The sequence below is a fragment of the Pan troglodytes genome, chromosome 19 (assembly GCF_028858775.2).
Source record: "Pan troglodytes isolate AG18354 chromosome 19, NHGRI_mPanTro3-v2.0_pri, whole genome shotgun sequence".
NCBI lineage: Eukaryota > Metazoa > Chordata > Mammalia > Primates > Hominidae > Pan > Pan troglodytes.
In genome coordinates, this window is record NC_072417.2 from 60,823,128 (window position 1) to 60,840,680 (window position 17,553).

At 45.9% G+C, this 17,553-nt stretch overlaps 1 protein-coding gene across 2 annotated transcripts in view; it reads right to left on the reverse strand.

The window, feature by feature from the left end:
- GLP2R (glucagon like peptide 2 receptor) overlaps positions 1-17,553 on the reverse strand; it is a 65,809-nt gene that overhangs the window by 11,418 nt on the left and 36,838 nt on the right. For both annotated transcript variants that reach the window (XM_523787.8, XM_016932394.3), the window contains one exon: positions 9,437-9,525. In XM_523787.8, the coding sequence (XP_523787.4) occupies positions 9,437-9,525 (89 nt within the window). The remainder of the gene's footprint in view (positions 1-9,436; positions 9,526-17,553) is intronic.

A 17,553-nucleotide genomic window follows, 5' to 3' on the forward strand; every position in this document is an offset into this window, starting at 1 on the left:
AAATAACAGTCATGAGGGCCACGTGGGGAACAAGCAACATTTCCTGCTCTTCCGTGCCATGACTTTGTTGCAGCTCTTACCATATTGATAGTTGTTTCCCAGATGGTCTCCTTGACTATAACATTTAACACTTCAGGGCCATTGTGGTCTTGTTTACTGTTGTGTTCCTACACTTGATGCATGGGGAATGCTCAGAAAACATGAATTGAATGAATGAATGCATAAATTCCCCTGTATAGATTGTCATATGTCTGTAGCTCTTAAACTTTTGCCTGATGGATAGATTTCCATGCAAGTGACTGCCACCCTGGGACACTCCACCCCTACCAGGTTTGTTAAATTTCCTATCACGTGGCTAGCAGTTTCATCTATCTCTTTCTTTACTCAGGACTTTCAACATCAGTATTTCCAGTGTTACCATGAGAAGGGAGAGAAAATGAGTTGCCCAGGGTCACACAGACACTAAGTAGTAAACCTCGGGCTGGATGTGGGGGCATCTGACCTGCAGTTCCGACCTGCAGACTCCTTTCTGGACTTTGCTGTCAGCCCTCATGTTGCCCCTTAACCCTGGTGATAGTGAGGGCTGCAGGAAATGAAAAACTGATCCTCCTCATAAAAAGTGCGGCGTGGAGGTTCACTGTTGTATATAGTCTACACAAAAAAGACAAACATTCCTTGTGCCACCCACGTGTAAAGTGCACAGCTGGGACCCAAATGCTGCATACTGGTGGTTCCCAAACGTGGCTGACTATTAAAATTCCTTACAGAGCTCTTAAAATATATACATATAGTTTCCTGGGCCTCAGTGTCAACTCCCTGAGTCCACACCTCTGGAGGTTGGGTCCCAGGAAGTTAATTTTTTTTTAAGAGACAGGATCTCCCTCTGTCACCCATGCTGGAGTACAGTAGCACAATTCTAGCTCACTGCAGCCTTGAACTCCTGGGCTCAAGCAATCCTCCTGCTTCGGACTCCAGAGAAGCCGGGACTATAGGTGTGCACAACTGTGCCTGGATAATTATTTTATTTTATTTTATTTTATTTTATAGAGAGGGGATCTTATATTGTTGCCCAGGCTGGTCTCAAACTCCTAGCCTCAAGTGATATACTACTCCTGCCTCAGTCTCCCGAAGTGTTGGGATTACAGGTGCAAACCACTGCACCTGGCCGGATGTGGACTTTTTAAGGAACTCCTCATGGATCCTGAGAAGTAGACAGGTTTGGAAATAACTGCCCTTTACTGTTGAGCTGCTTCTTAATTTAAAACCAACTACATTAGCAGAGATGACTCATATTCGGGGTACGAACAAAGCTACTGTCTTACCCACATTGGGAAAGAGGAGCGTAATTGTAATGATTTTTTTTAGCTTAGGTCACTGCTTGTAAAGGGGCCAGACTAGGAGGAACTTCCCCTCAGATCCCATGGAATTAAAGGTGTAGAAAAACAGGGTGGCATTCGCAGTTCATGGGGGAGTTTCTCAAGGAAGGTTTAACTCTGTCCGAGAGCAAGAGCTTACTATGAATCCTATGTCTGCAAGGGCCATTCAGATGCAATGTTATCAATGAAACAAACAACCTCACCTTTGTGCCCCCAAAGGATCTAAAGCCAAGAAGAGGGGTGCAGGAGCCACCAGGACGGAGGGACTCCACCTGGCCATGTGACTGTGTGAACCAGAGCCTTGACTGTCAGGAGAGGCTGATGAGCAGAGAGATGGAATCATGGGCCTTGGCTGTGTGGTTCTCTTGAGCTGAGCTCAGATCGACTCCCACTCCAACACCCACCCCTACAGAAGTCATTTCGCTAGGCAACATTAATATGCTCCTAATGAGAGAACATTTCAAGGGTTTTGTATTTCCAGGAGTGTTTTTAAAGCCCTCTGACCCAGAGGTTACAAAGTGGTGACCATGGATAGCAACTGACCTGCAGACAACTTTTGCTTAGGCCACAGAGCAATTTTTGTTATTGGAGTCATCTTTAAATAATAATATTTCTAGAAAAAGTGTCCAGGTTTCTGGCTTCTTTTGAAAAATGAGGAGATCTGGCAACACTGGGCTCAAATTCTTGCATGGCAATCGTTGGTTACAGCCGGGCAATGGCTGTCCCTTTAGAAGGAAGCTGTGACGTCCAGCCCCCACCCGGCTTGTACTACTCAATTGTGTTACTTGCTTGGCCCTTGTAAGAGTCTGAATTTGTGACCCTTGCTCTGGGTGGGCTGGGTTTTCATGATACAGACTTATATGCCTACAAGCAGACCTGTGTCTTACCAGCTTATTCTGATGCCATGTTATGGTGTTATGGTTTTTTAAAATAAACTTTTAATTTTGGAATAATTTTAGATTTACAGAAAATTAGCTAAGGCAGTACAGAGAGTTCCCATGTCTCTTCACTCACTTTTCCCTAACTTTTTTTTTTTTTTTTTGAGATGGAGTCTCGCTCTGTTGCCCAGGCTGGAGTGCAGTGGCGGGATCTCGGCTCACTGCAACCTCTGCCTTCCGGGTTCATGCCATTCTCCTGCCTCAGCCTCCCGAGTAGCTGGGACTACAGGCGCCCGCCACTGTGCCCAGCTAATTTTTTGTATTTTTAGTAGAGACGGGGTTTCACCATGGTCTCGATCTCCTGACCTTGTGATCCACCCACCTCGGCCTCCCAAAGTGCTGGGATTACAGGCTTGAGCCACCGCCCCCGGCATAGTTTCCCCTAATGTTAGCATACTACATAACCATGCCCGTTTATCAAAACTAAGAAACCAACACGGTATATTACTAGGAATTAAAGTTCGGGGTTTATGTGGATTTCCTGCTAATGTCCTTTTCCTGTTCCCTGATCCCACATTTCGTTTAGTACAGAATGATCTGTAAAGAATAACAATTTTTTAATAAAGTTTTGGGCTACTCACCCTTCTGGATGGAGACATGAAGGGATTGTCTACCCTTCACCTTATTCTAACTTCTCCTTAGATGAAGTACTATTTGTGTCCCTGTCCAGATGAAAATCCATAAATAGCAATAGCAGTTTACTCTTACAGACTGTGTTTATGCTCATTTTCATCCATAACCTTTCGTTTATTTAAATGGTTCCATTTATTGCAATCATTTAACTATCCAACAAATATTTATTGAGCATCTGCTTATGACACATGAGTGAATATAGTGGGAAAGAAGGAGTTGTAGTCAAAGGCAGCAGGACACAGGAAGAGTATCTGGGCCTGAGTTCAAATCTCAGTGTTGCCAATTATTAGTGCTATGACTGTGGGCAAATTGTTTAACCTCTCTCTCTGTTTCCTCACCTGTAAAAGGAGGATTATAATAGTAATAGCATCTACCTGATAGGACTGTCACAAGGATTAAACAAATAACATGGGGTAAACCCTCAGAAAAAATGGTATCTGACACATGATAAATGATCAATACATTTTAGCTATTACTATTTTTAAAGAAGCCATCCCTGCCTTTCGGTTGCTTATAACTCAATTTTTTAAACGAATTTTCCTTGAATTTGTAACATTTTTAGTCTTTGGTTGCTGATGTGGTTCAGAACGTGGTACTCCAAAATACAGCACCTTGACATACTGAGCATTTTAAGCTGAAAGAATTTGAGAAAACCACAGAAGCAAGAAGGTCTCTCTAACCTCCTGCCCTTCTCCCCTGAAACAGGTCATGAAACCCAGGGAGGATTTTCTGACCTTCTCCTGAAGCGGATCACAAGACCCTCATATGAGAGGTGGAGGAAAGGAACGTCCTTATTTCTGAAGACACAATGACACAAGAATCTGTACAAACAGGCTTTGCCAAATTTCCCCCAGTTTATGACCATTAGATCTCCTTTGTTCAATCATACTTCCCCCATGACTGTCCACTGTGCATCAAACCTAGCATAAAAATACACAAGTTTGACCATTTCTTTGGGTCTTCCTTTCCTTATGAAGTCTCCTACGTCATATAAAACTTATGAAATAAACTTGCATGCTTTTTCTCCTGTTAATCTGTCTTTGTCTAATTTTTAGACCCAGCCAGGGACCCTAAGAGGGTTAAGGAAAAGCTTTTGTTTCCTACATTGCCTATCAGAAAGTCCTTTCAGAAAGAACTGGGGTTTAGCATGTTAAGAAATGCTTGTCGGGCCGGGCGCAGTGGCTCACACCTATAATCCCAGCACTTTGGGAGGCCGAGGTGGGCGAATCACCTGAGGTTGGGAGTCGGAGACCAGCCTGACCAACATGGAGAAACTCCGTCTCTACTAAAAATACAAAATTAACCGGGCCTGGTGTCTCATGCCTGTAATCCCAACTACTTCAGAGGCTGGGGCAGGAGAATCGCTTGAACCTGGGAGACGGAAGTTGTGCTGAGCCAAGATCGTGCCATTGCATTCCAGCATGGGCAACAAGAGTGAAACTCCATCTCAAAAAAATAAAAATGAAAATGAAATGCTTCTCCTTTATAAATGAATCAAGAGCTCTGCCCAGGTGCATCCCATGGAGAGTTAAGGCCCTTTATCTAGGGGAAGAGAGCTGCCTCTGAGCTGGGAACCACAAAGAACAGAGAACTCCAGCTGAGCTGAAGGTCTGCTGAACTCTGTCCGCATTCCTAGGGCATTGCTTACCCTGTTTATAGCCCCAGAGTTCCTCCTTCACACTTGGCTCAGTTCTCTTTCTCCAAGCCAGACGGATGGACCATTTTTTATTTCCTTTGCTTGACGGTGGAAGCCCAGGGACAAGGGCTACAGAAGTTTCTCTAGCTCCTAGCAACTTGCCTCTTTGGCAGGGCCTAAATGTGTTTAATTTAAACTTTCCTAAAATATAATCCTGGAGGGAGGCCAGATCAGGGTTACATTCTAAAAGTTCTCAAAATCTTCAAGAATTGGAGGCAGCCTGTACCTACAAGAGTTTGGATAAAATATGCTGGGCCCTGTCACCTCCTCCTTCTTATCCCATCAGAAGTCTGTAAGGGAAAACAAACATGGAAAGGGATGAGGAAGAGGAACAACTTTCCGACATGGAAGAGGGCAGTGTGAGCTGAGGAGCTGAGGGGTGCCAATGCCCCGCTGGGGTTATAGTAAAGGGCACTCTCTCAGAACTTGAAAGTGAGAGAATTAGCGAGGCTTTCTAAGAGCACAATGGGCAAGTGAGTTCATAGATGCTGTAGGATTTACCAGCCCAGGGAGTTAAATAAGGTGGTTTAGGTGTGTCCTGAGAGATAGGTCCCTGCCTTTTTGCTAATGAATAAGCATTAGCTAATCAACTCTATTGCACTCTACACAAAGAACAAGTAAACAGAATGGTGGCCAATGAAAATGACAGGGAAACCACAGAGGGAGGACGTTCTCAGTGCCTATCTCACCCTAGTCTGTGGAGGGCACACTGGATCTGGGGAATGAGCCTCCTTCCCAACAGGTAGGTGGTGCTGTGGGCAGATGGTGATTTTTCAGGCTACCCTCAGGATCCTTCAACAGCAAGACTCTGCTTTGCGATGTGATCACCAGTAACGTTCTTTGGATTCCTGGATCTTCTGGTGTTGCGGATTAGGAAATTTTGGGAGGCGTGTGGGCACAAGAAAGGAATGCTCTACCCCATCCCCACCTTCCACAGACATTAAAAATGAACAGTGTTCTAGTTTATATATATTGTGAGCTCAGCTGGGGTCAGTCAGTCTCCCAAAGTCTCAGCCACTCAAGAATATAGATGGATTCCCTGTACCATACCCAGGTGGTGGCAAACTCACCAAGGTGAGGCATCTCACCCTAGGAGGACTTTGGGTAGACACACACCCAGGTACCTCTTTTATTATTATTATTATTATTAAAGAAAAAGGGTCTCACTCTGGCTCAGGCTGGTCTAGAACTCCTGGCCTCATGTGATCCCTTCCCCTTAGGCTCCCAAAGTGCTAGGATTGCAGGCATGAACCACTGCACCCAACCCCAAGTTCTTCTTCTTAAGCTTTTTCTTTGAAAAAGGGCAGGGGAGAGGAAAAAAGGAATTTCCAGACAGACTGCATATGTCAGGCAGGGTTGCTCTTTCTCCCCACAAAGCAGTCACCCTGGATCATCGCTCAGCCATGAGGGTCTCCCCAGTATCTTGATTTACCCTTTCCCAGACCAATGGCTCCTGGTGGGTACGCACCCTCCAGGGCTATGCTGGGCAATCTATTTGATATTGGAAGAAAATATTATAATAGAGGATAATAGGCATTGTATATATATTAATTTTTATCTATCCTCTTAAATTTTCTATTTTTTTGGTCTATCTTATAATACATATATTAGCTCATGATACCATGCATATACATGAGGAGGGATGTGCTCAGAATTTCTTTACTGACAGAGATGCGTGATCAGAAAAGTTTGAAAACTCTAGAGGGGACTCTGGAAAAGAACACTGAGGCTACATGACATTTCTAATGGCCCGACCAGAATATTCCACTGAGAACGTCCTCCCTCTGTGGTTTCCCTGCCATTTTCGTTGGCCACCTTTCTGTTTACTTGTTCTTTCTGCAGAGTGCAATAGAGTTGATTAACTAACGCTTATTCATTAGCATGTGTTCTTTCAATAGAACATCTGGCCCAGCAGTCCTCCACACTGGCTGTGTATCAGAATCTCCTGGGAGACTCTGCAGCAGGGGTATCCAACCTTTTGGCTTCCCTGGGCCACGTTGGAAGAAGAAGAGTTGTCCTGGGCTCCACGTAAAATAAACTAACACTAACAATAGCTGATGAGCTAAAAAAAAAAAGTCCACGCATAGTTTTTGTGATATCCACCACAACGGATAAGCAAAAATGTCCTTCCATTCAAAGGGTTGGACACGGCTGCTCTGTGAGGTTCTATCTCGCATTTATGGAGCCGGAATACCCAGTGGTAGGGCTCACAAGGCTGCACTTCTGGCCGGCTCTCCGGGGATGCTGATGAGGAGCTATGATGAAAAACTATTTAGGGGTTGCTGTGGGTCTTGGGCATGGCAAAGGTGCCAGTGGCCCGTGGTAGGCTTTGGGGGCACAAAGCAGCAGTGTGTCAGCTCTGAGTCCCTTTGGGGTCAACTGCACCATTTCTGTCTCCTGGAAACACTAGCCTCTGTCCACTTTCTGGGGCACCCTGGTTTTCCTGGCACCTGTTTATTGAGAGAACTCTCCTCCCTGAGTGCACCCAGCAGGGTGGACTAGAGCAGGCCTTGAAGCTCCACCCTCAAAGAGTGGTGAGAGAGGCTAAGCCTTTGGGAAGGGAGCCAGAGAGACTGCTTGGCCACTTGGAGCCTCGACTGGAGGCGCCAAGAGAGACAGCGTGGCTCCCTGGAGCCCAGGCCAGGCCAGCTCCCCAGGGCTACGGGTTTCTTGCAAAATGTTTGGACCAAAGCTCCAACTAGCAACTATAGTATGTCTGCCCATTATTGAACCGGGTATGTTTACCCTTCTAGACCTCCTAGAGGGAGGGTAGAGTGGCCACCCATATTTATAACCATATCTACAGACTCCTTGAATCCTCATAATAAGCAGGAGATGAGTCTGCAGTGACACTCCCATTTTTACACGCCAGAAAGCAGGCCAAAGGGGCCAAGGCACTTGCCTAAGGCCAGTAGGCAAGTCTAGGGTCGTGGCCAGCTCCCTCTGTTCCACCTCCTGCTCCATGCCAACATCCTAGTCCTTAGCAAAGTAGAATGCATGCTCCTCAAATGCAGGGTCTACATCGTGTACACCGTTTTTTTGTTTGTTCGTTTTTGAGATGGAGTTTTGCTCTTGTCACCCAGGCCGGAGTACAATGGCACGATCTCGGCTTACTGCAACCTCCGCCTCCCGGATTCAAGTGATTCTCCTGCCTCAGCCTCCTGAGTAGCTGGGATTACAGGCACACACCACCACACCCAGCTAATTTTTGTATTTTTATTAGAGACAGGGTTTTGCCATGTTGGCCAGGCTAGTCTTGAACTCCTGACCTCAGGTGATCTGCCCACCTTGGCCTCCCAAAGTGCTGGGATTACAGGCATGAGTCACCGAACCTGGCCTCATGTCCACCTTTTATTCCAAGCACAGTACCAGGCACATTGTAGGCATCTATTAAATATTTGTCAGATAAAAGGAAAAACTCCCTTCCCAGCACCTGGGTTAGGCCTTATAAAGGGGAGAGAAACAGGGCTAGGGCCATCTTCACTCGTGCCCACCTCTTCTGCCTTCCTGTGTGGACTGAAATTCCTACTCTTAGAGCTACTCTGTGGGTTAAAACACTCCCGTTCCAGAGCCCTGCTGAATGCATATGCCACATAGAAAGCAAAGAACAGGCCACGTGTGGTGGCTCACGCCTGTAATCCCAGCACTTTGGGAGGCCAAGGCTAGTGGATCATGAGGTCAGGAGTTTGAGATCAGCCTGGCCAACATGGTGAAACTCTGTCTCTACTAAAAATACAAAAATTAGCCGGACGTGGTGGCAGGTGCCTGTAATCCCAGCTACTCAGGAGGCTGAGGCAGGAGAATGGCTTGAATCTGGGAGGTGGAGGTTGCAGCGAGCTGAGATCATGCCATTGCAATCCAGCCTGGGCGACAAGAGCAAGACTCTGTCAAAAAGAAAAAAAAAAAGAAAAGAAAGTAAAGAATAACTAGGAAAAGAGGGAGGAAACCCTTTATCTCTCTTCATTCATTCATTTGCTTTTACAACAATGCAGATCTAATAAATACCTATGATCTGACTGACTATGAATGAGGACTGCTGTCATCTCAGAAAGAGGAAGGTGAGATGCAGCGACAACAAGTCACAATTAAAGGATGCCTGTGGAAGGATGTCTTTCCTTAGACCCTAAATGTTTGTGGTCTCATTTCTCAAGGTCTCAAAAACACCCAAATAATCTCTTCTCTTCAAATCCTTCCCCAAGGAAGGCAACTGCCAAACTTCTCTTCAAACAAGACTGTCCTTTTCCCACAACCACTCATTCTTAGAAACTTTTTTTTTTTTTTTTTTGAGACAGGGTCACCCAGGCTGGAGTGCAGTGGCACAATCATGGCTCACTGCAGCCTCGACCTTCTGGGCTCAAGCAAGCCCCTCACCTTTGCCTGGGACTACAGGCATGCACCACGCCTGGCTAACTTTTGTATTTTTGGTAGAAACGGGGTTTCACCATGTTGTCCAGGCTGTTCTCGAACTCATGGCCTCAAGTAATCCTTTTGCCCCAGGCTCCCAAAGTCCTGGGATTACAGGTCTGAGACATCACTCCTGGCCTCTTAGGGGCATTTTAACAGTTTTCTGCTGGGGGATGTGAATGCCCTTGACTACTCACCATTTGCTTCATCGTCATAGAGGGTCCTCACCGTTGACAAAAGCCTTACTTGATCCTATAGCACCTTCCCAGAACTGCTCTTTCCGATACCCTGGCCTTAGGAGATAAATGTCCTTCCCAAGACAGCGGGCAGAACAGCCAGAGTCCTTACAATAACCTTGGACTGCTGGGGACCAACCTTAAGCCACTCACCTGTATTTATAATCTCTGAAGCACATTTGATGAGCTTTGAGCTTAGAAATGAGAAGCTTGAGAATTTTCAGGAAGATGAAGAAATTGACCTTGAAAAAAAGAGCAGAGTTGGGTAAGTAAGTGACGAACTCCACATAGCTGTGAACTTCAAGGTCAGGCTGGGCTCGGCCATCAGTTCCATCAGTTCAATGTAAACCAGGGGCAATTTAGCAGTTAGCTGGCCAGGTAGTAAATGCTTAGCTGTGATCTCCACTGTCCTAAAGGCCATCTGAATCTCCACTGTCCCAAAGGCCATCTGAATCTCCAAAGTCCCAAAGGTCATCTGAACTGAAAGTCTGGAAGGAATTTCAGAAAGTGATTTAGTTTATTATTCTGCCTTAAGGAGGCTCATCATTAAGGCCATCTAGAAAGGCAGGTGGACGTTCACATTATTATTATTACTATTATTGTTATTATTATTAACTACCACGTATTGAGTACTTATCACTTAGTACTTAGCACCATGCCAGGCTTTGGGCTAAGAATGGTCCAGGCATTCTTTTATCTAATTTTTACAACATCCCCCTAAGGTAGCCACAACTATTTTTATCCTCATAAAACAATGAGAAAACAGGCACAGAGAAGTAAGTGTAATTCCCAGGTGCATGGCAAGTCAGTGATTAAGCCTGTAATTAAACCCAGATTCATGGGATTATAACTCTCCCTTCACTTAAACAGAACGCTATTCTGCTTCTCTTCTGTAAAGAACTCCATCCCTACTGGTGTCTAACTTGAGATCCTGTTGCTGCTATGGAATTCATAGACAGAATATGCTCTCTACTCCCTAGAATACATTCCACGACTGTCATGGACTGGGAAAATCCAGCCCTGCATTGTCAGCCTTTAAAGAAATTTAAAAATATGCCTGCAAATTCCTTGGCCCTTCTCCCTTCAAAAGGTGGAGGCTAATCCCCCTTATTCCCCTCGTGAGGTGAGCTAGATTTAGTTACTTGCACTTAACGAAAAGAATATGGTGTCACAGAAGTGGTGCTATGTGACTTCTGGGCTAGGTCCTCAAAAGGATGGCTGGCTTCCACCCAGCTCTCTCTTTCTCTCTCTCTCTCTCTTAGGTTTCTCACTCCAGGGGAAGTCAGCCACCATTTTGTGAAGACACTCAAGCAGCCTGTTGGGAGATCCACGTGGGGTAACTGAGTTCTCAGGCCCAAAACCAGCACCACCCACCACCAGCTACGTGGGTGCGCCACCTTGGGAGCTGATCCTCCAGCCCCAGCCAAGCCTTCAGATGGCTGCGGCCCTGGCTGATGTCTTGGCTGCAGCCTCAGGAGAGATCAAGAGCCCCCTGGAAGTGGTGAAAAGCATGTGGCTGGGTTTGGGTAGAGCTTGGAGAATGAGAACAGGGTTTGTGAGAAGTGAGACTGGGCGGGGTGGGGGGGGGGGTCCGTTTCTTCAGGGTCTTTCACAGCCGTGGTAGGTAAGGAGTTTGGGTTTTCTTCTGAAAGCAATGAAGAGCCAGTGATAGATTTTAAGCATGCAAGTGACCTGATCAGACTTGTACTTCTGCATTTCAGAAAGATACTTTCAGCGGCAGTGTGGAGAATGGATTGGGTGAGGGTAAGGCTGGATGAGGGGAGATCAGTTGGGAAGTAGTTTCAGAGTTCCTGGGGGACGGTGATGGAGAAAAGAAATCAGCAGCAGTTCTGGTGCTTCCATGATGGAGAGGAAGGGATCAATTTGAAATGATGAAGAAGTATGAGTCAAATGATCTTTGTTATTGACTGGATGTGAGGGCCTGAAGCCAGCAGGAATGATGGAGGTTCCTAGCCAAAGAATATTTAGGAACAGAAAGTTTAAATACAAGCTAAATGTAATCAAGTAATGTATTTCTTTTAATGGGATATCTGCCTCTCATCATAAAGAGAAAACGTTGTGTCCTTGGCTTAGTGATTTGTTGAACATAGGCATTTTTCTTACAAAGCAAGCTTAACAGCAGAAAGGCATTTATTTCAGCAAATTAATTTCAATCAGGACTGTCTCCTAGGCAATGAAGGATTATAATGGGAAGCATGTTGATTCACTGTTCTCTGTGTCTTCCAGAGACCAGACATGAGAAAATGGGCATCAACCCATAGAACATATGAAGGAGGCACTACCTCACTGCCACAGGATGAAACCCTAGCTGGGGGGTACCATGAAGCCTCTGCTCATCTGGGCTTCCAAGAAGACAAGAGTCAGCAGGTACTTTTGGATGGTGCTTTTCTTCATTTTCACACAAGCAGTAAAGGGGCTGAGTGAGGACATTTTCCAAGAACCCAGCCAACTCCTCCAGGATTCTGTGACCAGATGGGGGTGGGTGCTAAGGACCCCAAATATATAAGGATCTATTCCAGATTCTGGAAAACACAGATGCATTCTCAGATGTGACATTCTTGGTGACACTTTCTTGTTACCCCAGCTTCTGTGCACAGATCTGGGCCTACAAGTTGCCAGAGGTGATTGCCGGTATAGCGGGAGCTCAGGGGTAGGCCTCATCTACCCCTAAACTCTTCCATCTACCGCCAAACCCCTCCTCCTCTGGCCTGCTGTGTGGACTAAAATGCTAATCCTGTAGAGCTACTCTTGTGAGTCAAAACACTCTTTCCCCAAGAGCCCTGCTGTAAGGCACACATCCCACTGAAGCTAAGGAATCACTGGGAGAGGAGGAAGGAAGCCCTTTCTCCATTCATTCATTCATTCATTTTTGCAACAATGAAGACTTCAGTAATTACCTAGGATCTGGCTTATTATCACCATTTAAAGCAGAAGATGGGGTGTAGCAAAGCTAAGTTTTGATGGGGTGGGAAAACCCAGAGTACAGGGAGAGTCACACTTTAAGTCTTTAGAAGAGGAGAGCACAGGAGTGAGGAAATGTCTTGGGAAGCCTGAAGCCACAGAAAGCCCCTGGGTTCCTGGTGGGGCAGAGGACCTAAAGAGGGACAAGGCCAGTGAAGACGAATTTTACCAGTGCATCAGCTTTGCCAAGTTCTGAGGCTATCACGGAAGATTCAACAATAGCAAATGCAGGCTTTTGACTTTATGATTTCATAAAGTCAACAGATGGTTCATTCAATTTGTTAGCTCAAAACAGCCATTTCACCTGGTCTGTTAACTGCAGGGAGCAGGGTATGGATAGAATGACCTTGCATGATGTAATTATTGTCTAAGGCTGTCCTTGAGCAGGACTAATCAAGACTTTACCAATATTCTACTGAGGGCTGGGGAGACTAGGCTGTAAGAATATGCCAGGTTCCGAGATGATTCAACTCTAAATGTACGCTTCAGATGACAGGTGAAGTAGTGAAGTCTTATACAAAGAAAGAGGTGGGAATTCTACAATTTCTGTCTGGCAAGAGACCCAAAGGGCATCTGGATTCTTCAGGTTGCCACATTATGGTCATTTCTGAAACACAGGCAACCTTGTACCAACAAAGCAGTAAATGAAGTTTGCTGACGCATCTGGATTTCCAGCATGTTGTACACTCGCATCAACCCAGATGCTGGTCAGCAAATGCAGACCCAGTCTAGGGGATGGTGGGAGAGATCCAACTGTGATAACTAGGGATATTCACCAGGGAGCTGGACCCTGGGATGGGACACTCTCCTTGGTCCCAGTGCTTGGTTCACCATGCACAGTTGGCTCTTCCTCAGAAGCCTCTGATACGTGTTCCCCAAAATTGGGCCCAGGCTCAAATTTGACCAAGTTGAAAGAAAATTGTTAAGTACCTAGAAATGCCAAGTGCTACTAGCTCAATCTTGATTATTGTTACTCTTTCTTACTTCAGTTTAAGTAGAACATATGTGGGGGCCAAAGAATTATTATTTTTTTCTTAACACAATAAAGATTTATTTTATCTTATTTTATTTTATTGGTTATGTCACAGTCTAGTGCAGTGGAGGGAGTTCTGCTCCATACAGTCATTCAGGAATCCAGGTTCCTTCCACGTTGTGGTTTAAGGAATTCTCTTTTAGAGTTGGGGTTATGTCTATTCAGATCAGTGGAAAATTGCAACATGTGGTCATATGACCAAAAATGAAGGCAGATATTGGTTCAGTCATAGTCTGATGAGTCTCAGAATGATAACTATTAAATTCTGAATTCCCCGAGGATAGAAACTCTGAAATAACCTAGCACCAAGCCAAGCCCAGTGAAGGTGCTCAATGAATGCTAAAGGAAGATACAAGAGAGTGGCTGAATGAGATTCCAGTGCTAAGGAAGCTCTACATGGCAGGAGATTTGATTCCATCAGTCTGGGTAAGTCTGGGCTGGGTATTTTTTTAATCCTCCCCAGGTTGTTTTAATGTGCAGCTACTGTCTAGTCCAGGGTTTTTCAATGTTGGCACTCTTAATATTTGGGGCAGGATAATTATTTATTCTGGGGGTGGTTCTGTGTGTTGTAGGGTGTTGAGCAGCATCCCTGATCTCCACCCACTAGATGCCAGTAGCAACACTCTCCTCCTATCCCCATCCCCAATTTAATGACAATTAAAAATGTCTCCAGACATAGCCAAATGTCCCCAGGGGTCAGAATCTCCTCTGGTTGAAAACTACTGGTCTAGTTCAAGACTGATTTCATAGATGAAGAAACAGAGGCCCAGAGAGGCCAACTCACTTGGCTGAAGGACACATCACAAGTCAGTCATAGAGCCCAGGCTCCTGACTCCTAGCCTGCCTCTTTCACTTCTTTCTGCATGGCCTTTCTTTTCCCTTCCATGTCTGGTGGGACACATAAATTCCACTCTCTGGGGAGCCCTAGAACCAATGCACAGAGTCCTAGAATCCTAGAGCTGTGCAGTTTGGGAGGGCAGCAGGTTTAGCTCCTTATTGTTCAGGACAGATTATCTTCTTGGAAACTGATAGAGCTGAAGATCTAATGCCTTTCTCTGGGGTATATGTCAGTATTTTACAAGTTCATGGTTAAATGTCTTCCTTGTGACCAAGGGGAATGTTCCCATTTCTCTTCAAGCCCATTTCCTCTAGTCCAAGTCCCTGTAGACACAGACAACAATAGTTAAGCAATGTCCTCTCTAAGAGCTGAGGGTGATTGTGAAATATTCCCTTCTAGGCATGCCTGTTGACTTATTTTAATTGCGGGGGGTGGAGGGTAGGGGATAGAGAGATTAATAAAGGACTCAGTTTCCAAGGAGAAAGAGAATTTATCAGGCAGACCTGGGGCCATCCAACAGGCACTTGAGGCCTATGTGTGCACGGGAGGAGGGAAACACCATGGTGGAATTGGAGAACTTTAAATGTATCCACACGAGTAGAGCATAGGGCAATTCTGGTTAGGTGAGAAGAGAGGGAATGACTCTAAGGAGTTTAGAACCAGATCTGAGGGAAATAGTGACCCATTAAACAGTCAAGTAGAACAGAGACATAATCAAATTTTACTCCAAAAAGATCACTTGGGCTGCAACAAGAGGATGGATTGTCAGGGGCAAGAATGAAGAAGAGAGACCAAAAAGGAGGTGTTTGCAGAGGTCTGCACACACACACACACACACACACACACACACACACACACACACACAAAATCACAAGGGGCTGAAGAAGAGCAGAGACCAAGGGATTAAGGAGAAGGAAATGGCTTGGAGAGATCTTTAGAAGAAGAATTGACAGGACTTGAAGTCTGAATAGATGTTGCAGGGAGGAAGAGGACAGAAGTTAGGAGAACACCAAGCTTTCCAGCTTGGGTGCCTGGGTGGGTGGGTGGTGGAGCCATTTTCTGGGTAGAGTGAGTAGGAGAAGGAGAGGTCTGAATGGGAAGATGAGGAGTCCACCACAAGCTAAGGTGAGAGTGGCCATTTCAGTAGAGCTGACCATGACTGGAGTCACAGAAGCAACAGCATGTAAAGGTCATTTTATCCAAAGTGAGAAGATAGAGCATGTTCTCTTGTCCCAACTAGGAAGCACCAAGGGAAACTAGAATGCGGGTCAGCCAGCCATAGAAGGCCAAAGCAGCAAGGCCCAAAGCAGTAGTTCCAGCCACTAGGATCATTTTAGGGATTTTAAAACTACAGTGGGGCCAGACACGGTGGCTCATGCCTGAAATCCCAGCAGTTTGGGAGGCCAAGGTGGGTAGATTGCTTGAGGTCAGGAGTTCGAGACCAGCCTGACCAACATGGTGAAACCCCATCTCTACCAAAAATACAAAAATTAGCCGGGTGTGGTGGTGGAAGCCTGTAGTCCCAACTACTAGGGAGGCTGAGGCACAAGAATCGCTTGAACCCAGGAAGCAGAGGTTGCAGTGAGCCAAGATTGCACTGCTGCATTCCAGCCTGGGTGACAAAGCAAGACTCTGTCTCAAAAAAAAAAACAAAAAACAAAACAAACAAACAAACAAACAAACAAAAAACAGAAAAAACTACAGTGCCTAGGCCCCACTCCCAGAATTTCTAACGTCATAGGTCTGGGGTATAAGCCGCCATGATGTTTCTAACACACAACCAGTTTTGAGAACTCCAGGAGTAGACAAAGAGGTTCACAAACTTTAATGTTCATCCAAAACCTGGGGAGCTTGTTCCAATGCAGATTCGGATTCAGTAGGCCTGGGAGATGGGGCTGGAGAACCTGAATTTATAACAAGCGCTCAGGCGATGCTGGTGCTACCCGGTCCGAGGACCATCCTTTGAAAACAAGGGTGTAGCAACATGCTTTTCAACTCAGGCCCCTCCTGAGATCAATGAAACATAAATGTCTGGGGGTGGGACTCAGGCAAAAAGAATTTTTAAAGACACCCAGGGGATTCCAAGAGCAACCCAGTTTGAGAACCATTGGTGTAGCTTCTAGAAGACTACAAGTAAACACTAGGGATCCAGCTGGACCATGCCTCAACGCTATCCTAGGGATGGCTGCTGGCCTCCATTCTGCTTTGTTCTGCCTGGTTAGCAAGAACCTTTCAGGGTCCAGAGTGTAGGCCATGAGTGTCCACTGAATATGTTTATCAAAAACCCACCATATGCTTGGGCTGGCTGCCAGGATGATCAGAACATGGGGCTTACAGTGGCAGAAAACGGGTTTTAAAGAGATACTTGAAATGGTGTTGGCTAGGGCTGGAGCAGAAGCCTGCACAGGATCTAGGAAGGAACAAAGGAGGGTGTGGCCATTTTCACTTCTCACTTCACAGGTAGAGCAGCACAGAGAGAATGATGCCTGACCCAAGACTTGAAAGATGAGGAACAGATCACCAGGTGGAAAAGATGGCGAGGGAAGGAGTTGGAACCAGAGGAGAGTCTGAACCAAGGTAGGCGTGGGGGCTGGAGGCAGTAAGTAGTTTTTGAGCTGCACAGTGCTACAGTTAAAAGTGCCAGCTGTCACCCCATCAGACCCTTTGGGCTGAGATCCAGTTTCCATTGACTGGCTGTATGATTTTAGGCAAGTAATTTCTCATCTCAGTGTGCTCACCAGTAAAATAAACCTAAGAATGGCATATCTTCATAGGTTGGTTGGGAAGATTAAATGAGTTCATACACTCATACACAAAGCACTTACAAATGGAGCTGGTATGCAGAGGTGCTTAATAAATGTTTCTGGGATGTTGGTGGAGGTGTCCAGACAGGACCCCAGCTGGGCAGTGTGGCTGGAGAGAGGACTGTGGAGGGCGGGAGGATGTGGCAGGGCTAAGCACGCCATGTGTGGGGTGTGTGTGCCCAGACCTCATCTGGCACACTATCAGCTGCAGGTCCAGTGACAGGAGGGAAGATACCGCAGCATGCGTGCCACCTCATAGACCAGAGATGACACAGGCCTGTCCACACTCTCGGTTTTCCCACCACTTCTAGGACCATTTTTCCCTCCAGGTCACACCCAGGTCTAAACAGAGAGTTGCCTTCTATTATTGACAAATATTGACACTCCCCTATAAAAACTAGCCTTTTTCTTTCATGGTACCACAAATGCCAGATTATTCATATAAAATGGCAAAAACAGATCATCCAGCAACCCCCTGGGGAACAGGGTGGGCAGAGAACAACACGTAGTGTTCAGCACCTGGTGGGCACGCGAAGATTATGGTGGTGTGTCTAGGCAGGAATACTTTCCGCCTCCCTCTGGGATCTTGCTAACCCTTCCCAGTGTTTGCTAA